Below are 27,891 nucleotides of genomic sequence, written 5' to 3' on the forward strand. Positions count from 1 at the left end.
TCTTTTAGTTCATCAATGTTATTTAAATGAACTTAAAGCCAATGTATTAGAACCCATCATGTAAGGGTTACTTATGTCTTTTAATCAGTTATGTTATATACTGTAGTACATAATGCTATAATATTGGGATGGACATGGTTATAAGTGATTTTGCTATTCACCATAATTCTCTCCACCGAACTACAAATGTACAGCCCCTACTTTAGTCTAACACTTAGCAGTACTTCAAATAAGTCACAAGGTAGAGGTTTTTTTTTAATAAGAATGTTTTATTCTAACATGACACTTGTGTTCACCTTGGCAGCTCTGGCTTCAGTTTTGCACAGAGTTGGCTAAATCCCTGCACCCATAGTCTTAATATCACACATTTATTTTTACTTCTACAGTATTTACAATTTTATTCAAACAAAAACCACTGCAAAGTTATTGCAGTTCATCGTTTTTAGAACAGTGCTTTTAGATACAACTCTCCCACTTACATTTAAACCATGGCATTTACGGAGTCATTGCGGTTAGAGAACATCATACATCATAAGTCAACCAGGAAATGCGGTATAAGTGTACAGTTCAGCTGTTTTTACTTGGTGAAGCAAGAGTCAAGCTTAAAGGTTCTGATGCTGGTCTTGTCTCAATATTCTTAACATAAAGCCTTGGCAAACTGGGTTCAGGTTGAAGTTGTGTCAAGGTTCTTGTAAGGAAATGACCAATTCCCTGCAATTTAATACAGTGTTTATGGTTTTATTGCTTAGTTGGACAATAAATAAAATGAAGGTAAGTCCAAATAAAATCTTTGCTTTCATAGAAACAGTTCAAGTTCACAGTTATTGAAACACCATTCATTATTCCTTAATATGGTACCACAGATGCGTTGTGCCCTCAACACCACTAAACTCCAATGGGAATTAAAAATGGTGTTGTACAGATCATTTCCTTCCTGGTTTATTAATAAAAATGAACAGTAACTAAATATGGCACATATACAGTATTATGGCTTGAGCTAACAACCTCAAGTAGTCTATTTCCACTGGAATCAAATCACCTAAAGGAAACATTTTTCGAGCTTTAGTGCAGTGGAGAACCTTAAAGGCTACACGATCCTTTTATTTATATCCTATGGTATCTTGATAACTTTTTAAATCACTATATTTGCTTTACTTTTTAGTTCTATAACAACTTTTCTCAAAGTTAATACAAGCAGATGCAGTGATTACTGATCAGGTACTTAAACATTGGTCCTAAAATTAATTTAGCCAAACAACTGGATTTAAAAAGGAATGGTAGTGCCTATATTACAGAACACACATGCAATAGACTGTTTAAGAACGATGGTGGTGTTTCATCCCACTTTTACAGTTTGCATACAATAATTACAGTATAACATTCTGTAACGTAAAACAAAGCCATTGAAGGACATGTAAGAAGGTATTTTATATGCAATTCTTATTATATATGATAACCCATATACAGAGTAAATGTTTATATGCAAACAAACAACCTGTTAAAACCATGGTTTATAAAATAGTAACACGTTGATCTTCCTCTGCTGGGCTTTACAGTGTCTGAGGGACGCTGGTATTACTTTCTGGCAATTAGTATGTACCAGGCATTGTAAAACATGAGAGCCATAGAAAGGAGTAACTCACAATAAGGCACAAGAGTCTTTTTTACATTATATACACACAATAAAAAGACATTAAAAGTGGTATAGTAAGGCACACGAAAGATAAAACAAATTATACAGTATATATTTGTAGTTAGTCCCAGATGACATACAGTAATAAGCTTAACTTAAAATAGTTAGTCCTAGACTACTAAGTTTTTTTCAAATAGTTGATGAAACTGTGCAATTTAGGAAAATCAAGATCTTTTGTGTCTAACAATCTAGAATAAGTTCCCAAAATGTGGCTAACTTAAGAAAAGGGAACTATCACTCCAGGTTTTGCTGTATTTCAATAATAGTTGATCAATAATATTCCTATCTTTTGGCATTTGTACATAAGGTAGAGTGCAAGAAGAACAAATACCATGTAACAAATCGATATTAAGGTCTTTGGTTTAAAACGGAAAATGTTTCCCGAATCCCCATAAATCTCCTGAACGGAGCACCTTGGTTATAAACGGTAAAAGATATACAGCAAACATTTTGGATGAGACTTAATGAATTGTGTTAAAGTACCTAACAAAAAGTGACGGGCAAAATAAAATACTATTCTGCAAGGATCTGATATTTGGCCACTGCTTACTACTAAATATGCATCTGAAATGCTGGAAGCAGGCAGGAGCAACTGTGTCTCCTCCATTTTTCTGATCTTTATTCTGCAAACTCTCCAAACTTGTTTTAATGAATTTTCTGTTCACCGTATTGTAGCTTTAATCCTAAGTTTGAAAGCAACTGGAAAAGATAGTTCTATATTGATGGTGCTGGAGGAAGTTTACAAAGGATACTGTATTTCATTACACATACAAGGGAAATTATTTTATTACTGTATGTGTAGCTAATCTGCCTATTGAGATGAACAAGGCTGAATATAGTCAGGGAAGTGCAGTTTAACAAGTGCAGGTGTTAAACGTGCAGTCCTGCGGGACAATAAACCTCCAATCAGCAGAGGCAAAAGCAGCTTGCATTTGTGAACCTCTACAGAAGCCATCTGAAATCTGCTTGAGACCCCTGGCTCTGCTTGCTGCGTTAAGGGCTTGCTCCTTGCACATTAGCAAAAGTTGAATTCAAGACTACAATATTAACAGACACCTGAAAAGCCTGAAACAGAGCCCACGTAAGGAAAATGCTACTTTTCTTCAGTTCACAAAGGTGTGTGCCCTTTGTCATCTATCCTAAAGGATTTTTTTCTTGATCACATTTTCTAAAAGTGGAACAAATATCACTCCATGTGCAGAATGGAGGGCAAGAATAAAAAGACAATTTGGAAAACAAAGTTAGAATTTAAAAAAATCATTGCAAGAATAAATCGTGCTGATGATCCCTTTGGAAACAACAAGAAGTCAGGGGTATAAATATCTTTCTGGAATAAAATCGCATTCACATTCCACTGACAAACATTCTAATAAAGTAGTTAGACAGACATGCTGGATGAATTCCAGTTTGGCCTTGATTTTCTTGTGCTGCCGAACCTAAATCCATGTTTTTCCCACCCATAAAAGGGTAAAAAGCTTGCTCCCTTTTTTCCATCCACTTGATGCAACGATGTAGAATAGAATGACTGTGTCACAACTACTTTGTTTAAAATACGGAATTATATAAAAAACAGAAAACATCGCTTGTTCAGTGCTTGTACAGAGAAGAGAATGCTGCAGTTTTCAGCTGGCCGATTCCAGTCCGAGACGCCAGTTAGAAGCACCTTTTCTGCCATTCTTGTTACTCAAGGGTCCAGTTAATAACATTGAAATAAACAGAAGGCGAAAATCCGAGTGGGCCAGTCTCCAATTAGACTCTACAGTCCACCCTGCAGCTTTCCCTAAGAGACCTAAGGTCACAGTGCAAAGAGAGCAAAGCAGACAGCCTGTCGTTATCATGTAGCAAAATACATGGAAGTCACCCTAAAAGCAAATCCTAATGGCAGTCTCTTTAGCAGGGAGATCTGACAATGTCATCATGCTGACTGAATTCTTTGCTTTTTTACAAAATCCAATGTAAACAATGCAAAAGTAACTTCATAAATTACTCTTTTCACTAGCATAATTTTTCCTCCCTTTGATGCTTCTGCCTTTCATCGGTATACCACAAGAGCTCCTATTCTTGTGGGATTTTCGCCCCCAGCCCTATTTTTTGCTTTTGAAAAGCCCCAGTTTCGGTTTCGCTTTGCCTGTGCTCCCGTCCTCCTCTGAGTCCGCGGCCTTGGTCCCCTCCTCCTTGTTTTTGTAGAACACCTCAAAGCGGCTGTAGACCTTCTTCTCCTTCCGCATGCTCTCCATCTTCTTGAGCAGGTTGTCCCTCTCCTCGGGGTTGGCCTGGGGCCGCTGGAACCGGTTCCTAATCTGATACACTCCAATGGGACTGGAAGACTCCGCGCTGTCGGCAGCCTGGCCGCTTTGCTCCTCCTTGGAATCATCCGTGCTGCTAGTGGCCTGCTTCTCCAGCCTGTTCTTCTGGCTGTTGGCCGAGATCTGCTCCAGGATGACTTTGGTGTCATCCCTCAGGTTGCTGCTGTAGAGCACATTGGAAGTGGACGTTTGGAAACGTGTCTGGCTGGTTTTAGGTGGAGCCGATGGTGGAGACTTATGGGGGGATTTTTCCTCTTTGCTCTCTGTAGCCTTTACACTCTCGCCCAGGGTGGACGCGCCTGTGCTGTCCGATTCCGTGGAAGTCTTGACCGCTGGCTCCTCAGACACTTCTGGGACTGTCCTCATAGTCTGGCCTGCTGCCTTCTCCTCTGAAGTGGCGGGCATCCCCTTCTTATCGCTCTTTTGTCCAAGAAGTCCCTTGAGCTTTTGAGTTTGCTTCTTGATGAAATCCAACGCTTTGGTGTCCTGCTTCCCTTCACCTCCATCCAGGATATTCAGGGAAGAATTGGACCCATGGGTCTTGTTTAGTTTTTCCACTGACTCACCTGTGTTCAGGCCCGAGATACTCAGACTACGCGCCTTCTTTAGCTCACTCTTCTGAGAGTCGGTAGCATCTGTTAGAATATCCTCAGAACATGACACAATGCGAGGAACAGGGGTCTTGGAAGATTTTGAAGGATCTTTTCTGAAGAATTTGGGTGAAGGATTGGTGAAGGGTTTGGGCGATTTAGACGGAGGTTCTTTATTCAAAACCTCAGCCACCGGTTTGACTTCTTGCGGTGCTGGAGGCTGGGGCTCCGGTAATTTGGCCTGGGGTTCTGGCGGGTCTACGGAGATCTCTGGAATTTTGATGGCAGTTTCTGCTGATTTCAAAGAGAGGTCTGGCTTTTTGGTTGCGGGTTCTGGACCCCTAGAGGCAAGATCTGCAGCCATTTTGGAAACCTTTCGTTTGGCAGCTAGTTCTTTAAAATATCTGAGCCTACTGTCTGGATCATTCATGTCAGTTGGGGGGATTGGGCTGAGTGATGGTTTAAGTTCCACTGGCAGGGTGATCTTTGGTGGATTCTCTGGTACAGGAACCTTTGGCATTTCTTTAACTGCAGCAACCTTTGGTGGCTCTTCTGCTTTAGCTGCTTCAGCTAGAGGAGGATCTTTTGCTTCTGTCTTTTGTCTGTCTCTGTCTTTGCCAGTCAAGTTAAATTCAAAAGGTTCCCTTGTGAGAGATCGCCTTTTCTCTAGGATCTGAGCAACAATAGATGTCTTTAGGTTATCAGTCTCCTCCTCTTCTGTCTGGTTGTCCTTCTGGCTAAGTCCACTTTTCAGCATTAAGGAGCTGTGCTGCTCTAACTTAGAGGAACTAAAGATGAGTGAAGAGCGCAATCTGGAGCTCCTCTGAATCAAGGGGTTCATTCTACTGCGGAAGGACTCATGCTTAGTAATACTGATTTCTTTGGGTTCTCTGCTCTCTGTCTCTTCGGCTGCTGTGGCTGGTGATATTGTAGTATTTTTCGAGACTGCTGTCGTGGAGGTTGATTCTCCGGACTGGGGACCGTGTGAAGCTTCGGGCAGGAGCGGCTTGCCATATCGTGGGAGCTCAGTCTTGAAACTCGGTATCTTAGGGAACTCTCTTGTAGTGAACCTTGGCAATGAGGATTCTGGACCATGCAGTGGCCCTTCTGATGTTTGTGGGGGCTCATCAAAGGCATCAGACCCAATGGGCTGCTGCAGACCCTGCTCTGCGGGGTCCTCAATGCCACTGAGATAGGAGGTGACCCTCCATTTCCGCAAGCCCTGCTTGACAGTCGGGTCCTGTGGCTGCCGGTCTAGGCTAGATTCATGGAACATGTGTTTCTGGTCAGGGGGGTGCAGCTGTGTGGGGGAGCTCTGACAGACGTACGGCTGACCTGTATTCTGTCTTCTCGTCAGTTGACCATAAGGACCCTCCCCAGGAGCCAACACATTGCCAGAACCATGCTTAACCTCCTTAGAGGAGTTAGAAGACATGTAATCCAACATGGGGTTGTAGCTGCCCATGCCAGGCGGTTCATGCTCACTCATTTCGTGGGGGTATCGAGGGTCATCAGAATACTCTTCCATGTGCTGGTACCCTCTGCTTCGAATCTTCTCATAGATGCCGTGTCCCGACCCTGGACCTCCCCCCCAATGGTAGGCCTGCTCCCTCTGGAACTGGCCGCTCTGAGTCTCCATCTCCTCCAGGTTGTTCATAACACGGTGCTTCATGAACTGCCGGGCAGACGAATAGTTCTCATGGGTGCCCTCTGCGTAGCTGTGCCTCTTATAAGCATTCATCTCCATCTTCATGGAGGTCATCAAAGACCTGCCCTGGTCCATGTAAGACCTCTCCATCTCTAATGCCTGGGAGTACTTCTTGCTGTAGTTTTGCATGGGGCCAAGCTCCGGGGGGTGGCGGAAAGAGTCTTCCCGCCTGAACGGCGCCATGTCCCGGTCCAGGTCCATCCGATCGGAATATCCCGAACGCTCAGAGTGCCGGGAGCTCTCCACGTGCAGAAAGCCTCTTGGATTTCGGAATGATGGCACCCTGTTATTGCCATACTGGGAGGTGGAGTAACCACTGTCCCCTGAAATAGGCACCAGAGCCTTTTCCAGTACCAGTGGTTGGGACTGGGCATACAGGATTCGGAACTCCTCATCAAATGTGGTTACTAGCTCCCCCAGGAAGAGGTGGGCAATGCAGCGGTGAATTTTCTCAAACGACCACATGAAGCTGCAGAGAGCAAGAGAGAAGCATATTTCAGTTTTTGACTGTCTTTAAGGTATCTGCTGACAAATAACTGGTTTTGTCTTTAAAATTTTCTATTTGGGCATGTGAGTTTGCAATAAAAATACAGATTGGAAAAAGGTGTATCATTTACAAGTATCATTTGTAATCGAGCAACATTTGAAAACTTTTAAAAGGTGTGGATACTTTTGCGAAGCCATGTATATGCAGTAATGATGTGGAAAAATATTGTGAAGATCTGTGAAAATACAGATTCAATGTAATATTTTTCTCCTGTTGCAGTTTTCCATTAATTACCAGAGAAGCAGCTTATTTTTAGTAAGGACCTGAGCACCTGCTACAGGCACTGGGTCTTCTGTACCCTAGACCACACACCAGACCACAGCAGGGCATGTGCACTCTCACACTGACAATTTAATTGGTTATTGGCATCTCTATCTAGCAGGGATGTCTTCGGAAGACTGGAAATACTTGGAGTAAATAAGTTTTGATCATGTGGTTTAAAAAGACCCGTTTCTTTCATTAACCACTAGATGTCATTATGAATTCAGCACACAAAATTAAAAAAACACTCATAAGAAACAGCTATATATCTATCGTCTTGCAGGCTAGTTCTGTTTTACAGCTATGGGTATCAATTATGTTGCTAATGGCACCCGCAACCTCACTGTTTAATCTAGAAGTGATTTCCAAAATTAATGGGAGGATGTTTTTTTTAACGGAAGAAAGCATTAACAACCATTTCCATCATAAAGAAACTGAGTAGGAAACTGAACAAACATTTGTAGTATCCACAAAGGGTTCAAAGCTCCTGGTGAATCGCTGGTGTAAAGCTCAGCAGGGTGTTGGTGTAGATAAGGACACCAGGAAGAACCGTGAGCACAGGAGTGGGCACATTGTTGTAATTCTTCACATCACAATGATTACACAAGTACTCCCAAAATACACCCTACTGGCCCACTCTGGGGATGAGCTAGAATTCCATTTCTCTTTTTCCTTTGTACCACCCCATTCGGCCCTTTACGGTCTTAATTTTTAAAATAAATTAGTGCTGTATTGTTGGGATAATTGCTTTGATAAAAAAAATACAGTTTGCATTGCCATACAACAAAATGTACAGGTAGCTGAAATCCCACCAAGCCAGGAACCCAGATTGACAGGTTCTTCTCAATAGTCCCAACAGTCTGAGACCCTTTCTGGACAGTCAACAGGCTGCGTGTGACACCAAGTGCTGTCTGGTTTAACAGCGCCTCCCCTCGTGAGGACTTCAGAACCCTGACTGGATTTTAACACACACACACACACACACACACACACACACACACACAGGTAAGTAAAAGCAGCCGTCCTCACCTGTAGTTCCCACTGAGCACAGCCCTGCAGTCCGCCAGCAGGAAGCGGTTCATCACCTGGCCCTTGAAGGACTTGCCAGTGCGGCAGAAATAAGTGGTGCCAGCCACCGTCCGCACCCGCATGGACTACAACACAGACACAGACACAGACACGGGGCCGGTCAGCCTGGGCACCACTCCCCCTTCACACCAGCCGCTCTACAACTCGCGAGACGGTAAACATCACTGAGCGTGCACTCGGAGCTGTTTCTACAGAGGTGCGTGACCCAAGACAACGGAGAGACCAACCTCGACGCTTCAAAACCTGACCTGTGCCAACAGAAAAATGCCGTCAGGGTGGCAGATCTGGTCCGTTCTCAAATCAACCTCTTGCATCAACAACAAAATACTTGTTTTTAATTTCCCTACCCCGTTTGGGTGTAGAAAACGAAAATCGTTCACCCGCAGTGCCCACGTAGTACCAGGCCTGCGACTGGTTTCCCCTCCCCCGGGGGTTTCAGAAGGGACTCACGTGGATCATGTCCAGGTTGACCTTGCAGTTGGTCACCATGGATATGAAGTGGTGGGAGTTGAGCTCGTCCAGCAGGATGTAGACCGGTACCCTGCGCATAGCTGCATCCAGGAGATCGGCGAAGATGTCTACATCGGTGAACATGTCCATCACCACAGCGATGACCTGTGACAAGACAGCACAGCAGCCAGTCACTTAACTACTCTGACCGTATCCACTAGGAACCACACTCTCACAGTATATACAGATGCTCCCTGATTCCATAAATCCAATTTCACATCAAGCACTGCTTGTGTCCTCAGTACTGTTCTGCACTGCCTTATGTGCTTCTTTTTTCTCACATACACCTTGTCTGGAACAATCTCCTCTGTGTGTTCACAGTCAGCCTTTTAATCATGGTTGAAAGGTGCTGGCATAGTGAGAAAGTGCCATACAAATACTCTGCATACGTACAGTTTTATTATCAAAGTACTGTACAGCATATTGACATTTTTTTGACAATTCTGTAATAATAATGATGATACTGATAAGAGTTTTGTATTCCAAGTAGCTACTGGCAAAGAGCACTAGCTTATAGCACGGTTCAAAATGTTTTTTAAAAAAATGCACTCTCAGAGCTGCCCTGCTCACTCGTTGAGGCCTCTACCCACACCTCCAGCAGCAGGGGCACTAGCGTTGACGCAAAGCCTTTCACTGTCTCAACTGAAGTCAGGCCTTCTTCCAACCCGGCCCCAGGCTCTGTGTCGGGCCTTGAGTACAAACAACACAGAGATTCCCACTGAGGTATAAGACCAGACCCACATCCTCATAAAACCCATGGCAAGGTCATAAAAATATTTTTTGAAAATATAAAAAATCTTATGTTTCTTCATACAGGGTAGATTTATGAAGCACCAGTAGTATTCAAAATGGGTGTCATTCATTATGGATTGTGCACAGAAAATAGTGTATAACAATTACACATTCAAACTCATCTAATTAAAGGATACCTGTTGGCATTAACCATTGTAAAGGAGAAATTTAGAAATAACAGCACAGAGAAAATGATTACGTTCAAAGTTTAATGTTTAATGACTAACCATCTGTTACTCTGAGCCCTATAAAAGAACATCCCTTATAACTGTAAGCTTCACAAACGTCACATCGTGCCTCTAAGTACTGCATTATTCTCCCCCCGATAGGGAATGAGAGCTGGGTTCAGGGTTCATCGTGAGAAAGGTCACTTTTACTGTACTGATGTGTTGCAATTGGAATCCCCATCAGTAACGAGAGGAACAAGAGGAACCACAGGCATGATTATGACTGGAGTCTAATTGTAATGCCCCTAAATGTAATGTCAAATGTAATTGTAGAAGTAAAAAAATTTAATTTAAACCTATATAATAAAACCTCCAGGGTACATCACTTCATAGGAAAATATTCAAATTTATCATTACCATTCAGGATGACATGAAAGCACTTCACTTTAGCTCTCTTTTCCTCAGCGTGATTACAGAAGATCATAAATTAAAGTTCAGGCTGAAGATGCACTCAAGATATGTACTGCAATTACTCAATGTAAGACAGCATCCTTTGACCTGTGTCCGACCTATGACAGACTGTGACCTTTGAAAGACTATGACTACCTGTGACCCGTGACTGACCTACGACCACTTGTGACGACTGACCTGAGAGAGACAGGGAGCTGTGACGGATTGTGACCACCTGTGTGTCACCTGTGTCCACCTATGACCTGTTACAGACTGTGACCACATGAGACTTGTGACTGATGTGTGACAGACGGTGACCTTCAGCAGACTGTGATTACTTGTGAGCTGTGACTGACCTGTGATGTGACCTTTGGCAGAATGTGACCACATGGTACTTGTGACTGATGTGTGACAGACTGTGATTACCTGTGACCTGTGCCCAACCTGTGACATGACCTTTGGCAGACTGTGATTACCTGTGACATGTGACCTTTGGCAAACGTGTGATTACCCTTGACCTGGGACTGACCTGTGACAGACGTGTGATTACCCTTTACCTGTGACTGACCTGTGACAGATGTGTGATTACCCTTGTCCTGTGACTGACCTGTGACCTGCGACAGACGTGTGATTACCCTTGACCTGTGACTGACCTGTGACCGACGTGTGATTACCCTTGACCTGTGACCTGTGACAGATGTGTGATTACCCTTGACCTGTGACCTGTGCTCGGCTGCCCACACGGATGTCCTCACTCCCCGCCTGCTCACCTGCGTCGCCTCCTTGATGAGGCGGCGTGCCTGCTCCTTGATGCTGGGCATGCTGGGGTCGGAGGGGTTGACCAGCGTCGTGACCTCCGTGGAGCCGATGAAGCTGTGCAGGTGCGGCCAGCCCAGGTCCAGCCCCGGGGCCTCCAGATCCGAGTGGACAGGCCAGTAGGTATCGGAGGAGCCATCTGGATCTGCAAACCCGCTCTCCAAGTAGGAGAACTCCGGCTGGGTCGCCATGCGCGGCGCCAGCACCGTCCGCTTGATGTGCTCGATCTCCGGCTGCGCCAGGAAGTCCACCACATCCTGGCCGTGCAGGAACTCGTAGTAGCCCTCCACGTCATCCTCCACCAGCGCGTCGATGGCCAGCCGGTACTCCTCGCGGTAGTGGGGCGGCAGGTAGCTGGGGTCCAGGGGGTTGTCCCCCAGGGAGGAGCTCTGGGAGCGGCGGGCCATGGCAGGGCAAGGCCAGAGGGGGCGGGGAGCAGGGAGGGGGGAGGAGACTCAGCCTGCGGGACAGGAGGAATGGAGGAGCCGTGTGAGGACGCACAACAGAGGAACACCAGGACGTGCCTTGGTGCTAGAAAACAATAGTTTTGGAAAAATGGAACAATGGAAAAAATAGTCAACGTTTTTCACTTCAGTTCAAGCTTTCTTATCCTCCATGGGAAACGTATTTTACAGCAGGGTTCAACAAAACAATACCACAAAAACAGACAAACATCACAAACAAAGATTCGAACATTCTTACTGGAGATAAGGGGGTTATTTTACATTGAGAATGAGTTGCAGAGGAGGTGAAAGATTTCCTGAGTCTATTTCCATTACTCCTGGGGACACAGGGGCGTCTCCCAGATGGGTGTAATGCAGATTTACAGTGGAGGGGGGTGTGCCACACACTCCAGAGGGCTCTTGGCCTTCTCTAGAAGCCTCTTGCTTGTAGAGAGCATTTAGCTTGTTTTCACTTGCCCCAGTGATTTTACTTTTTATATTTCCAAGGAAAAGAAATTTAAGAAAATACTTGTTTTCCCCATCAAATGCCTACTTTGTGCAGTGTGGTCTTTTGAACAGGCAGAGCATGAGGCTGCCACTACAAACAAAATCCTCAGCGACTGACGTGGTGATTCTTCCTCGTGCTTTTCTAGGCTCTCCCCGAGTCACATTCCTCCCTTTTTATTGGCCAGTACCTCCAAAATTGTTTCTATATGCCTGGGCTTCATAGCAAAATGTCTGTGCGTCCCAAACAGTTCTTTTGCCCCTCTTTTGTCTGGCTTTATGCAAGATTGCCCTGCCTTCTGTAATTGACCAAAACAACACCAGCACCTACTGGGGTCCGCATGGAATTTCATTCCTGGCCACGTCTCCTGCCTGCAAACCACTTTCAGATGACAACGCAGACAGCTGAACCAGAGCACTGACAACAGCCTTCAAGGACAAAGTCTGCACAACAATTCCCCTAGCAAACGTCCACTCTTGCATTTTTATATGAACACAATTCCCCCTCACTACGATATGACATGTCATTAGCTCCACAGAGGTCCCCCAGACAGAAGCAGGAAGATGCACTGTTTTTCCCCGCCTCTGTCTCCGCAGTGAAGATGACCAGCCCTGGGCTGGGGTTCGGCGAGGCCTTGCTCGAGCAGGGCTGTCCTCTCCTGAGCGGGGCTGCGCTCGGACGAGGAGCTGGGGCACCCGTCTCCAGTCCCGCTCGCCGCAGGATGGGGGCTCCCTGCTAAAACCACAAAAGGCCCACTGGAAAGACGAGGAGCGTTTTGGAAAGGAAAAATAAGTCTGTCCGGAGAAGAGTCACTGCTGCAGCTCTTGAGTGTCTGCGCAGCTCTGCGTCCATCAAGGAAAAGAGTTCGAACACAAAGACCAGATTAAAGGTGCTCCACACCGCATAGGAAGAGTCAATAAAACAAATAAAAACACAAAAGGTCAGTTTTAATGGAGTCGCGCAACGGTTCACCTCCATGAATATCTCTGACATGTTTTTAATGCGAAAAACGCAACATTTTAAACTGCTCACTCCTCGTACAGGTGAGTGTCATCTCCACCTGTGTCTGTTTATCATGTGTTGAAAATCTATTTCCCACAAAACAGCTCATAATAAGGGAACAAATTCTTAACTATCAAGTTGAGACCACTCAAAGTTCTGTTTGAGGAGCAGCTGGAAATAACGAACCTTAGCAAAAATGTATATGAAACCTGAGTGCAGACAAAAGGGGGGCTCACACTGTCCTCTTTACTGTTTTTCACTCCCTGCATTATTCTCCTGGCCTGCGTGTTCTACCAAACCACATCTGGCCCTAAGGTAGTGGAGAGGCTAGCTGCACTTACCTTAGAGGAAATCCCAGGCATAGTTTGTAGCATTGCCAGTCAAACTTTAACTGAGGGAGGGAACTGGACCACACAGCACACACCCACACAAACCTGAGGAGAACATGCAAACTCCACACAGACAGGTACCAAAGGTGGCACCACTCACTGACATGGACACCCAGAAATTGATGCACACCTGGGTAACATGATCTGTGTACAATTGCCTCCAAACACTTTGCTTCCCAACGGATCTCACAGAGAGCAGATATATATCCAGACTGAAACCACATATAAGCAGGAGATAAACATTACCTCCGACCTCTGGGGATAAAAACACCCTTCACAGATGGCACACACAGACGCTAATGTCTTCAGATCTAACCATGGTATAAGAAATGCAACATCCATTTGCACCACTGTCACCGTGTTTATTCTACAGAATTACATGCAAATGATAGTAAATGTCATATGGGTGTTTTATGTAACACACTATAGCACTCAGGCTTGGTGCACCTGTAGGTCCTATTGCTGTCGCCACTAAAACAAACAAAATGACTTTGGTCAAATATCCTACTTCTCTGCATTAGCCCTTTGTGCTTCTCTGTGACATACAGATTTGAATCATTGTTCATTTACAAATAAGTCTATTTCTCAACACCTCTACACTTTACACACGGATTAAGTTCTGCACTACAGCCTGCTGTACAGACAACTGTTCTGGATGTGACTGCAATGACCTAGGCTCTCACTCTTTTGCGAAATGCAGTCCCGCAAGCTGCGGGACGCTCTCTGAGGTTGTACAATAAGTGATTTGCTCTCCTGACAGCTGAGCAAAAAGAAATCCAATGGAATTTTAAACAGGTGGGTCAGGGAAGCCGCACTGAACTCCTTGTGGGCACCAGTCTCTGCGGGCCTGTATTACAGCTCAGCTCTCAATGACCCTGCCAGATGAACAACTGGCCGACCTGGAACAGGTAACAGGTTTTCTGAGCTCTCAAGGTGTCGCAGGTTTCAAAACACCTACTGTATATACACCCTTAAAAAGCTGATCTTTTATTTAACCAGCTAAATCAACTGCAAATAAATTCTGCTTTGCAATGATGACCTGTAGGCCATTCCCAAGACTATATTCAGGGAATTTGCTCAAGTAATGTGAATGGTAGTACCTTCTTCATCAGCTTCCAACCTGGGATTCGAACCCGTGACCACCAGTGCTGGCAGTCCAGAGCCCTACCTGCTGCACCATACTCCTGCCCTATGGACAGCTTTTTTTCCCCAGATGGACATAGCTGCTTCAAGTATTCGGCACGAAAAAATGTAAAAAATGCCATTCAAGGTTACCTACATAAACTGTGAAAAACAGATCTTCTTGGGTTCCTTATTCGTCCGTGAGGCTGAGCTGACCTGCAAATGGAAAATAAGGGAATAGATCTGGGTCAGTACTGCCAGGGTTCCGTGTTTTCGGGGTTCAGTTTTCATTATGCTACATGCCTTCAACCTTGCGTTCTGCCAATTTCGTTTCCCAGTCATTAACATTAAGACTACGCTAATTCTGAACAGGGAGCTTTTCACTCTTTGAACTGCATGTCTCAGCTGCAGTGAGTTTTACCACACCATCTTCTTAAGCAAATACTACTGGTTACACTTATTCCAGGGCCCATTTAACTGGCATTTCTGTAGTTTACTAACTAGAGGTTATTTTACTTACTGGAGAACCAGAGAACACAAGTAGAAACTAAGCCCATTTAAAATGGAGAACAGGAAGCACGTCTTTACACAAAGAGTTGTGGAAGCGTGGAACAAGTTGGATTAGATCCTTGGATCCATTAATGTGGTAATTGCTGGAATTGTTGTGGTCTAGACCAAGGAATCATAGTCCTTTTCCCCGATGCCCACACACCTGTTGGTATTTTGTTCCAGCCCAGCTCTCGGTGACAAAACAAAATGGGTAACTGACTTCATAAAAAAATGTATTTGAATGGTTTGACTCTTTGTAGCGGTTGCCTTTATCGATTACATTTCATAATAAAATTCCAAATCTTTGAGTGGGAAATAAAGTCAAGTTTCAATTGAGCCACTTGTTGAGGCTTCAATTAAGTAATGAAGCTCTGCTGGACTGAAAACCAGAAAGTGCCTGGGCGTCTAGGTTTGGGAACCCAAGCCACAGAGAACTGAAAACAACAACCTTCAAACACCTCCGAAAGCAGGGGAGAGTAATCCCAGACCTGTCTCTGCAGGCTTTCTAGGTCTCTTCAAAGCAGCACCTCAGAGTTGGAAGAAGCTGTGAAATGTGTCCCAGTAATGAGCGGATCGAGCTTTTTAAGAGCCAAATTGTTAAATGAGAAGGAATGAAAACCTGTACTGACACAGGCTGTCTGGGATCAAGACTGTAATAAGGAATGCGTTTCAGGGATAGTCACAATGTGCTCTTAATGTAAGGCAGAGAAGGGTAAAAAGGTTTAGGCTGTCTTGTGAGAAGGGTGTCTAAAGCACAAGGAAACTCCATCTCGGGTTTTCGTCCTGTCCCGGAACACAGCTTTGGGTGTGTTTCTGTCTCCAAATGACTCTTCCAATGGGTGTGTGACTATTTAAAGATAATTGCAAGAAACGCAAAGACTCCACGATGGTAGAGTTCAAAGCACAAAAGATTTAATTAAAATGTCACCTACATAACCCAACTTAAATTCCCAGAAATCAGCTGAGGAAAAAAAACACCTTGGCTCATTTACAGTTTTAGCTCATTCTTTTGCCTGGAGATGAAGTTGATAATCAGAAGAGCACAACTGTTTTTTTATAGGTCTCTTTAAATTACCAACACCTTGTGAAGTGCATTTGTAAATTGGTCCAGTGAAACTACTAATAAGCCGAATTGCATAGTTCCAAACTACGTAGTGACAAGCTAAACAAGACAGTATGCAAACTCATTAGAGGTTTCTAGTAGTTTGTCTAACTAACTTTTGTTCCAAAATTCCCCACAATCCTACACTACACAGCACCAGGAGCAGAATATCTGCTTTGTGTTTTTAAGTGATTGTAATCAGAGCAATCCCAATTGATAATCTCTTAAAACTGGAATCACCAGCTGTTAAACAAGGCAGATCATTGTTATAACCCTTGTTCCTGTGTGGGTGGGGGGTGGGTGTAACACTTTCCTACCCAACATGCACTTGTCAGAAAGGTTAGCTATTCTACACAGAGCAAGGCAACAGAGAGGGGAGATGCAGCTTTTGTACAGCTAGTCCTTGGATAAACTTTCCACCTCGAGTCCACCCAACACTGGCTCTGCATGGCTTCACTTCAGGAAGTGACACAGCTACACTGCAGCACAGCAAGGGCTGCAGAAAGCTCTGTGCTTATCGAAACACAGACCCTGACAAAGCCATCACACATACAGGTCTCCCAAGTGGATTAGACTTCTCTGGAGAGCAGGCTGAGCTCTGTGATCAAGTTACTAGCCGACTGCGACTGGGATTCCCCAATTGGCAGTGCACAGTTGCCACTCAGGGGAGGGCAAAGGGTTAGTTAGTGAAGGATTTCGCTGCTCTTGGAGACACAGCCTCCTGGATGCGACACAATCACAATCGAGCTTCCTCTTTTCGGCACTAGGCCTCCAGTGTGGGGCTGTGTAACCTGTAACGTCTTAAAAAACAAGTGGTGGCGAAGGTGGAGGGACTGGAGGCATCTGTTGCCTCTTCCTTATCGTCTCCTATATGTGGTCATGGGGTTGATGCTGAGAGCCAAGACATGAAACACAATCTGCTTTTCTAAACCAGGTGGATCTAACAAATTCTTTATAGATTTAGAATAGCCAAAGATTTCCTTTTTCCCCCCAAGTGTAAGAAAAATACATCTCTGGTTCTGCAGCATGTTGCTCCCACACAGTCAGGTCCTCGACTTTATTCACTGTTCTTTACTCCAAGAGTCCAGACACACAGTCGGCGAAGATGAAGGCATCCTGATATTTACAACTCAGCTGTGATTGTAAACATTGCTTAACTACAGACACTGCTTTATGGAAAGGCTGTGGGTTCAAAATTACGTAAAAGTACAAATGTAGTCTTTGGAACAGATAGTGTCTTTTATTAGTAAAGCAACGATAGTTATGATCACAGCAGATCACAATTTTAATGTATTCCTCTGAAGTGAATGAAATCCTCCAGCAACTCATCTAAGCCTCTGTCTGTGACAAACTGGAAAATAAACCCACATACTCCAGACTGGAAAATAAACCCAGAAACTCCAGACTGGAAAATAAACCCACAAACGTTTGCGCTTGAGAGGCCAGGTGCATAACTTAATGCCAGTATTTTTTTTCTCTCCAAAACAAGAGGACAGGAAATGTTTGTGATGACCTGCATTTCTGTGAATCCCCAGTATGCGTTTTAAATAGTTTCATAGGTATCAAAAGATACGGCAGATAAACACAGTGCCCTGCAGCTGGAGGAAAGTGGAAATATTCCCTGGTGTTTTATCATGTTAGGACAGTCAAACTTGCTGATCTGCTCAGAAGATCTTGATTTCACTGATTAATCACCTGTTGAACAGGTAAATATGGCAAACTAATCAAAAGCATTTTTTACACATTGCAATCTCAAAGGGACAATTTCCAAGAATATTGAGTAACACACACCTAAAAATTCCTATATGGCATAATATTTACGCTTGTGGTATTTAGAATAGGCCTGATAGGTGCTTTTAAAAAGCAGAGATATCAGAAATACTGTCAATGAGGTACGATTAGAAGTGTCCTGCGCCTAACAAACTCCGATTGCTTCAGTCAGTCCTAAAAGCAAGCCCACTGTTATCCAAGATCTTCCTTTAAATCTTTCAGTCTCAAGTTCCAGTAAATGTACAAGGTCCCATCTCATTTAATGACAAACCATGTATATATACACTTGATTGAAGTGAATATTCCAAATCAGAACCTGACTGCTCAGGCTGAAAACTCATCTGTGTGAAAGAAGTGAAGTGTCAGCAAAACCTACAATGAAAACTCAAAAGCTAAAATAAACTGGTAAGTATTCGCACCAATAGTTGGTGGAAACACTTAGATCGGCAATTCCATCTTTCTGGACAAGTCTCCAAAAGCTTTGCACCGGGGGGGTGCAACATCCCCCCCTTCTTGTAAACTGGACCCTACATTGCTGCCCTTCCTACTCCTGTTACGTAGACTCTGTAGGTATTGTTACAGCATGTATCTTTCCATCTCAGTACCTTGATAGAAATGGAAAGTTCTAAAACAAGCTTGAGGAAACATTCCCGATCTGGGGATTTCCTAAGTTGGCAGGAAGCCTCTGTGCTGTTCCTTTAATTGTCCTCACTTGTCGTCTTTCAAAAACCCTTGCTTGTATCAGGGACCCTGAATCTCAGTGCTGTGCCTGTGGGGTAAAAGAGCACTCTGAACAGACAAGCCCGGCAGGCCTGAATCCTGGCACCGCACAGCTGTGTTTTCCTTGTATACATCACTATGGAAACATTCAAATCCGTCTCCACTGTGAAAGCCTCTCGCAAAGTTCCAACCATTGGGCAATCAGATCCCTATCGCCTGCAATCCACATCAGGCTGCCTGCGTGTGCATCCCTGTTTGTCATTCCACGAGCACTAGGGTGTGTGTGTATGAGTCTGCGAGAATTGCCAAGGTGCGTGTTTATTTGTACACACTAGGCAGTTCTAAAACACAGGCCTGTTGATTCAGCATTATGAGTCACTCTGTGTAGGGACTCACAATGACCTTCTGAAACAATGTGCTTGCCTACAGCTGTCTGCCTGGGGTATACAGGGCTATTTCTTTGGTATAAAAAAAACCAGCAGGTACATGACTAGCTCGACGTGGCATCAACAAGTTAATGATATGCAACAATATTATAGCTATAAATCTCAGCAGATCTGACAACTCTTTTAGAGCCCGACTACAGACCTTCATTGTAGCCACGATTCACACCCATGATTCTGTATCCTGAAGGCAAGCAGGAATCTACCTGACTAGATAAAGACAGGATGTCAGCCTTCACTGCTGGAAACTAGTCTGAATCTGGCTGAAACACCACAGAAAGCTTTGGGTCTTTACCAGTAGGGAACCAATATTGGAAGCTGAATTGAGGAGCTTCTTCACAAGAGTCAGGCTCATTTTTCATCTCAAGGTGAGCACTCTTGCTTGGTACTGTATAATAGTCAGACCAGTGTTGTGGCAAAGCACCAGGGAGGTTTTCATTCAGAACACTTGGATGCCCGGTGTACAAAAACTGACATTAAGGTCTTAGTTCAAACACATTACCTCATATGGTATCAATAAAATTTAAAAAAACACAGCCTCCACATACTGCATTTATATACTTCAGATTATATGAATTCAAGCACGCCTTTTTCTTTCAAAGTCTAAAGATCTGCTGGAAAACAGGATGCAAGATGTAAAATTCTTATTCTTACAGACCATCGAATGACCAGGGGTGAAAGCTGTTGAACACAGATTTTAATTCCCCCACGCACAGAACCCACGTTAAGATAGCACAGCTTTACAGAAATCCACCAGGAAGCTATCATTAAATCTAAAAGATTAAATCTTAAAGCTATCATTATTTCTCATTAGTTTTGGGACATTAGTGCATCTTTTCCCTGTACTATGCAAGAGCTCTGAACTGGGTCATCTGAAAAACAGTTTCTGAATGTGACATGAGGGGTTGGTTTCATGGCGGGGCTGGTCATGAGCTAGTCTCATGATTGGCTGTTCTCGAAGACTATAATTTATATTAGGTAGTCCAAGAATAGTGCTAATAAGGGTCTGTGACACCACAGTAATTTTTAGTAATAGCTGCTTTCATATATGTGTCTCCTATGACCAGTTGTTAAGTGTTACTAAATATACTGGGCGGGTTCAGATTAAAGGTGGCGCTGCTGTTCCTAGGGTGCTATCCAGACCCAGATGTCTTCACACTGGTCAAAATATTACTAACTCCCAGTTCACCCAACTCATCAGAGTCACCCAATCTCAGTCACTGACTTTAATCACCTGGTGAAAACCAATGCAACATGCAGTTCCAACCTGCACACCAACGACCTCATGACCGGCTGCACTGAAGGTGCGTCCTGCTACAGGAATGGACTGAGGCTGAGCTGGGCTGTACAATCATAGAGAATTCATACCACTTGACAAATCCATTCTCCTCAGCCCAACACCTATACTGACCAGTTAGAGTACCAGGATGGATTTCTGGCATTTTAAAAAAACAACAAAGATAGTGTATATATACTTATACAGTCGGGTCACAAATGTTTCAGCAGCTCTTCACCAGTGCTGGTTTGAGAAACCGAAGGCAAGGTGGTAGAATAGGCCGGCCTCCCAGATTACTCGTGCTGCTCAAGGTCAAACACTGAGCTAGCTCAGCAGACTGCGCTCCCTTCTGAGACACAGCAGAACAATTTGACTAGCACTAAATGAAGCTAAATGACATGAAGTTAAATTACATACTTTAACAGTTCATCTCCTTTACCAATTACCGAGCCGTCTTCATGTTCACTCAATCAACGTTTCCCTTTGGCCCCCTGCGGTCTTGGGCCGGCAATCCCTGCATCCCGCAAATTCCCCGAGAAAGAAACCTTTGTCCCGCGATGCTGGAAGCCACCCGCCACCCACAATAAGAACAGTTCCTGCATAGCGCACTCCTGCCACGTCAAGGGTCTCCCGCAACCCTGCGAGGTGCAGTACCTCCTGAAGCTGCGTGCTGCCCTCCCTGCAGCAGGAGAGACAGACTCTCTCAGCCTCTGTCCCTCTGGAGGAAGCAACTGGCCACTCGGAAGCAACAGCTGTCTGGAGACACCCTAGACACCAGAGTCTCTAGTCTCCAGACTCTGGAGTCTAGAGAGTAAACACTGCTCTCAGGTACCATGAAGTAGACACATGGGGACGCCGGCAGATCAGGGTCTGTTTACTTGGAAATGAACCTATTTTCACATCAACCACAAAGGAAGCAGGAAACCCTAGTCCGCAAAAATGTCACGAAATAACATCCCCATTCTTCTTCCTTCAGCCCAAGAGGTCGCTTCTCCCAGCACATACTGCACCTTTGCCATGAATATTTCAACTTCGAATTCCAATTTCTACACTTCAGTCCTGACAGTCACACACGGTACTGCTGATCCCCCCCCGACACAGCCCTGGCTCCTGTTAGAAATCGCAGCTCTGGGACTCAGTCCTGTTATCTCTACCTCTCCTGCTCACACCTGAAGAAGGCCCCATGGCCGAAACGTTGTGTTTTCTTTCTTCTTTTTTTCAGCATGGAATAAACCTATTACTTGTTCCTTTGCAGCCTACGCATGCTGACGCAGCTCCCCACCTGAACTACTCTCCTGCTTCTTTCTCTTTCCTGAGATTCTGCTACAAATAATCACAGGGTTTATTTTTCTTTCAAGGAAAAAGTCCCAGTGAGAAAATGTCAAATCGAACAAAAATCCGCAACGTTTTTTTTATTTTTAAAGTGTGGGGATGTGCGATGTTAAAATCAGACACTGGAAGTCAAACTAATCAACACTTCACATTTATAAAATACCAGGTCTTATGTTTAAAACACCCGGCCTGTTTCCAAAGGCTCTAACCAGCAGGGAAAAAAACCCAAAACAACAAATAAAAGAACACATTTGTATTGCGAGGGTGAGCGACCGTTCGACTTGTCTGAAAGGGGACATCTTTCAGCAGCTCTGTGCGGAGTTGTGCGGAAATTTCGCCTCGTCTAACCGGCTGGATATTTAACTGAACTAGCCCTTGTAGCTTTAAGCAGAAAGATGAAGAAATAAAATTAAAAGACAAAAACATTAACTTGCATCGCCTTCAAAAGTTCCAACTTCCAATAGAGGCAGCAGATTTCCAGACTGTGCTTAGTCAGCACAAAGCTTCTTAATACGCCCCTTTACTCAGAGTGCCGGTTACAGGGCCTGTTTCAGTGAGCTACCACATTCCTAGACACCCTAGACACCAGAGTCTCTAGTCTCCAGACTCTGGAGTCTAGAGAGTAAACACTGCTCTCAGGTACCATGAAGTAGACACATGGGGACCCCGGCAGATCAGGGTCTGTTTACTTGGAAATGAACCTATTTTCACATCAACCACAAAGGAAGCAGGAAACCCTAGTCCGCAAAAATGTCACGAAATAACATCCCCATTCTTCTTCCTTCAGCCCAAGAGGTCGCTTCTCCCAGCACATACTGCACCTTTGCCATTAATATTTCAACTTCGAATTCCAATTTCTGCACTTCAGTCCTGTCAGTCACACAGGACATTTCGGTTTCAATGCTTCTCAACCTAATTTTACTAGACTTGCATATCTGAAAGCCTCTCCTCACTGTGTGAGATGTGCAGTCAAGGGTTAGGAGGTACAGGCAGGGTCTTGTTCCCCTCTCCCACCAGGACTCATCATGCCTGGACGTCCGCTGCAGCACTCCAAGCTGACAAACCGCTGAATCACTGACACCGACAAGACCGGGCGCCTTAGGAATGAGAGAAAACAAACCAAGGAAGAGGCAAGAGAGGGAGTCTCATCGGAGTACGGCGCTTCTTGACTCGCAAAATAACTGGAGGAGGCAACGTTCTCTGGATCTGCCCTCGGGGGTGGCGCCAGAGGCAGCTTGTTCCTCAATACCACTCTCTACCTGGATGCAGAGATAGACTGCAGCAGGAGCAGCAGCAGGAGCTCTGGGTCTGCACTGAAAGATCCGTGTTCAGAGGGCGCGGGGCAGCTTCGCAAGGCCGAGACAGTCCAGAGCACTGCAGTGGGAACCCTTTGCTTCACTGTTCCCCTCCACCCTCACGTACCCTGTGTCTGTGCAGCGGCAGGGGAGGTACGAACGCAGGGCCGCTACTGGGAGACCCCCGTCTGTTTCACCCGCTACCTGCAGGGGATCACGAATCAATCAGGACCCGAAGAGTCAAAACCTGAACAAAAAAGGTATTTTACCCATGAAACAGAGCGCACCCTGACCCTGTACTAATCCAGGTTTTAGCAAAGCTTTTTAAATCCAGGTTTCAAAGCAAAGTGTGAAAGCTGTACTTAATATCCACCATCTTGAATATATTAACCAGAAGTACAGGTACTAGAGGTTTACCCATTTCTCTTGTAGAATACCATCATTATCCTTCCAGGCCACAAAGAGAGAAAAACTCACAACAAAACTACAGTGAAAATTTAAAGGGATGGACCCAAAATATCAACTGCATTAACTTTTTTCACCTACATCTAGAAGGCTTCCTTCTTCAGCTTGTAGAATCCTTAGTTCTTTTCTCACTGCTCACACCCCTAACCATGTAGAAAAGCAGTTACCAATCACCGACACCACAAACACAGTTCCACCACTTGCCTACAAGACAACACACTTGTCACCTTCAAATCGCAAGTCCTTTCTGATTCTCTTCACCTCCGACCCCACTGCACTTGGAGAGAAAGAGCTGTCAACACATCCCACCAATGACACTTGGGGCCCAGTCTTCCACTGCAGCCAAACTCTGGGCGAACAGCTCAGACGAGCTGCAAACAGATCTTGATCTTCCAGACTTCCAAGATCAGCAGCAGGGATCTGCTGCTTTTTCCTCAGCACCTCTCGGATAATCAGCACGCCTGGGCTTTTAAATGGAATTTTTATTCTGAACTCCTCCTACACTCCGCTTAGGTACTATTCCAGAAAGGAGACGCTCTGTCTTTGTATGAGCAGGACACACAATCGCCTGCCTGGGGCCGGATCACGCTGGCCTATTTCGCTGCGAGAGAAACACTCTGCGGCTTCCTCACTCCCCCGTGTGCGGTTGCGAGTTTCGTGGTTGCAAGCAGAGCTGCAAAGGTGACAGGTGTCAGCTGGGTTCTCCACAAAGGATAAAACAGTGCTGGTTATCGAACCCTGGTCTCCTTGGGGAAATATCTCACTGCCATCACAAAAGGGTCAGACCCTTCAGGGCTCTTCTTTTCTCAAATCACCTGGCACACCCTCCTCTTACACAGCCTGCCGTGCAGCACTAACAATCCATTTTCCCCTCTGGGCTCCTGCTACAATATGCCAACTTTCATAGACATGCAGTGAAATATTTAAGTTCATCAAGGTTCAGTGGAGCTCTCAGGAAATAAAATTTGCCTCAGTATAATAGCTACTTTTAATTTGATCCAAATTAGTTAACACTGTATGTATAGATTTAACCACATCCAAGTGGATTAAAAGTGCAGGTTTGGTGGGGGGGGGGGGCTGAAGATGAACCCAGTTTTATTTCTCTCCTTCAAACCAGTTCCCATTGTGCAAATGGAAAAACAGGAATTGGAATTGGAATTGGAAATTAGTTCAGAAGAAAGAACTGGAAAAACTGGCAACCCTGTGTTTTTGCAATAATGTTCGTGGTTGAGATATACATACTGCGCACATTTAACACATAGCTAAGATCCTATTCCTGCCTACTAGGAAGTGAGCACACTGTCCAGGATAATTCCCCTGTGTCATCTGTCCCCTGGCTCTTCGCTGCAGGCACAACAGGCCCAACACACACCAGCAGGTCAGGGACAGACAAAAACCTCAAACAGTCCCTAGGCGGTTCGGTTCCTCTGACACATGCAGACACAGGCAAGTGCAAAGAACTTCCATCTCGCAACTTGCAACTTAAGGGCACCAGCCATTCCCTCAAGCACTTGAGTATTGGCCGACTCTGCAAGAGGTCACTACACCTTCCAACTGCTGCTGCTGCCCTTAAAAACACGCCCCAACAAATCACTTTCTGTGTCCAGGAATCCAAGAACCTGAAAAGCAATCCACTGGCGAAAGTTAATGCATGGATAATCCCTGTGTATTTGGAATTGGGTTATCCCAAATACATGACCTAATTAAAACAACAAATCCAATTGGGAAAAAAAAGCTTGATTCAGACCAGCGAGGAGGCTGCCGGATGAAAGCAGAGGTTTACCTCTCATTTCTTCATTTCAACGCAATCACAGATGAATCACGCAAATTCAAATTCCTGCAGCAAATCTTCCATTTCATTTCATTGTTTACCCTGGGAGGAGGTCTAAAATGACAATTTGAATAACTAAGGCACAAAACAAAGCATGCGTACCTAAAATGTGGATGGACGCACACTCTCACAAAACAATTCAGCAGCACGCCCTGCTCATGAACTCTTCCCCCACCTAGTGAAAAGCTGGTTAAAATAAAACGACTGAAACACAGAGAAAACCCTGGATTTAAAGCCTTGAAGTCACACAACTGAGTATTGTGCTGTCTACGATGCAGCAGAATGAAACAAAGAAGCCTAGAGGACATTAAGAGCAGATAAGTAAACAATAATAAACCTAAGGGTAGGATTCATGCAGCAACAGTTTAGTAGTAAAGGCACTCCAAGAAAACCCCTCGTCTTCCTGCTGGCAGTACTTTGATCGATGTTTATCTCACTGCATGCAGACAGAATTCTTTCCAAAAGTGCAGAACTGTACGTATATATTCAAATTCATGTTTACACTGAAGCTGGAGACAACCTTGGTTATGGGCGCAGAGGAGACGCCTCTTACAAATCTCAAAAGATATCGGGCGACGCAACATACAGTAGCAATACACCAAGGCCCACGTTTAAAGGGGTTCTCTACAGATCCTCTAACATACAGGCTGTTTTTATTTCAAAAATCCCCATAAAATTACAACGGGCTTTCCAGAACATAGCTTACATGAAAACAAAATTCAATTTCGCTTTTCCCATGGCTATATGAACTCTCAGATTTGCACTTAATTTCAGTTTTAGGTCAGGCCAGACCTGCATTCAGGACATTTGACTTGGGAGTGAAACATCTTGAACCCCCTCCATAAGAGGAGAAATTGTTGATCCGCATTCCTCATCGAACCTGGAGCAGGAAATGTATTCCTTAAGAGCCACTCGGTATTTTTATCCAATCTGTTTTACATATCTGGGTTACCAGATCCAAAGAAACTACAGACGTTCATTTGTGATTGCTTCGCATGTGTCTGAGCATACAGTACACTCTTTCCAATTAAAAAAGGGGAAATGTCCTGAAAACAGAAAAGATTTGCTTTCTAGGTGTCCTCATCCAGAATGAAAAATTCCATTGCTGCTTCTCGCCGTGTTATTTCTCACACCTCTAGAGTGGTCTTTTCTGGTGAAATATTAAAACGATGCACAAGGAAGTAAAGGCCTCACTTTGCACTTACAGGACAGCATTCAAACACTGATAGTATCAGGAGAAATAGAACATTTTATTCTGGTTTTTCATGACCCTTTAAAATTGTTCAAATCAAACAAAAACAAAAAGAGTACTCTCATCAATTTTACGCTACTGTATTTTTACAAACAGACCAAAGAGTGAATACAATATGAGCCCTTAACATAACATGGCAAAGCAAAGCACAAACAGCATTCAATCTCTCAATATACTTTGTAACATGAAGCAAGATATTTCCTTATCTTTTCATCATATTTGAAAACTTTTAACATCCTGTGAGAACAGGGAAAGTTTTTTGATCATTTTTGTTGTATATATTTGTTATATGTACCAAAAACAATAACAGACGCATCGAACAAAACTGAACAGTTTACACCTATTATCATGTTTTATTATTACAATTAAAGTCTTAAATCACACGATTTCCCCCAGCAAAGGCCAAATCTGAAATTGACTCCTAACAGATTTTTAGGTCCTAATTTGTCAAACTAAATAGCCTAATATAACCCACGGTACAACTACAGGATAAACATAATATGTAACCACTCTGAAAGGCATTTCTTCATTTAAGGCACAGTATTTGGGGGTAGGTGATGGGGGCAATAAATAATTGCTTTGCTGAGATGTGAACTTGTGCCCAATCTCGATAATACTCTTCTGGGAGCCCTTACACGTCTTGACGTCGCGTCGGTGGGTTCCAGCATGCACACGGGGAAGGCGAGAGCGCCATGGCGAGTCCACACTCCGCGGCCCGCGGGGCTGGGCGCACAGGTATGAGGTAACAGGCAGCGTCCCCCTCACACCCTCACTTTATACAGTCTAAAAATCTCCAGGGCCGATAATACCATTAGCGAAAAGTGAACTCTGCACACCCAGCGACCCTGCCAGCGGCTCCTAACCACCCTCATTTAAGTGTTACTGCAAAGTAGCTATATAAACTGCTAGGAGCGTAGTTCGCATGTTGGGAAAAATGTCAGGAGACTGAGCACCCGAAGTTATCCTATGGTTTTCTTTCTTTTACTGATAGAATACTCCACAATTCCATGTATGAAATATGAAAACACCTTATAAATGACCCAACAGGGATGGCTGTTTATAAAGCACCTCTCACAGTGGACAAGGCAATCATTGAACTATCGTCTCATCGCACCTGAGGAAACTTCTACACTATACACTAATCTAGGTGTTACGGAACATGCAGCCAACCCATCGAAAATCTGCTTAATCTCATATCAGAATTCATGAAGTAACTGAACAAGTTATAACAGAGCAAGACTTTTAACATACAGTAGGGATCGATGTCTTTCGTCTTTACTCTTCATCTGTAGTTTTGTCCAGTCCGAAAGCACACACAAAAAAATCCCATTGCGAAGTTAGTTCACTCTCACCTTTCCAGGTATGTTCCTCTTGCTTTTTCTTCTGTATAAATTTCTCTGTTATTTTCCTGTTCTTCTTTCCTTTTCGTCCTTACCCTTTACTCTCCCTTGGTCGGCTGTGCCGAG

General features: G+C 44.3%; 1 protein-coding gene across 2 annotated transcripts; it reads right to left on the reverse strand.

Annotated features, from left to right (window-relative positions):
• Positions 1-248: 248 nt before the first annotated feature.
• On the reverse strand, positions 249-27,891 carry sack1hb (scaffolding CK1 anchoring protein Hb). 2 transcript variants are annotated; one of them, XM_088929773.1, is made up of 6 exons: positions 27,778-27,891; positions 14,548-14,606; positions 10,884-11,389; positions 8,645-8,809; positions 8,135-8,259; positions 249-6,766 (listed from the first exon to the last, which is right to left on the reverse strand). In XM_088929773.1, exons 3-6 carry the CDS (start codon positions 11,334-11,336, stop codon positions 3,778-3,780), a joined length of 3,732 nt encoding a protein of 1,243 aa, XP_088785899.1. In that variant the 5' UTR covers positions 11,337-11,389; positions 14,548-14,606; positions 27,778-27,891; the 3' UTR covers positions 249-3,777. The 2 variants fall into 2 exon arrangements, with proteins under 2 accessions (XP_088785899.1, XP_088785900.1); XM_088929774.1 differs by lacking the exon at positions 14,548-14,606.

Source organism: Atractosteus spatula, chromosome 12, assembly GCF_055471065.1.
Source record: "Atractosteus spatula isolate fAtrSpa1 chromosome 12, fAtrSpa1.hap1, whole genome shotgun sequence".
Classification (NCBI taxonomy): Eukaryota; Metazoa; Chordata; class Actinopteri; order Semionotiformes; family Lepisosteidae; genus Atractosteus; species Atractosteus spatula.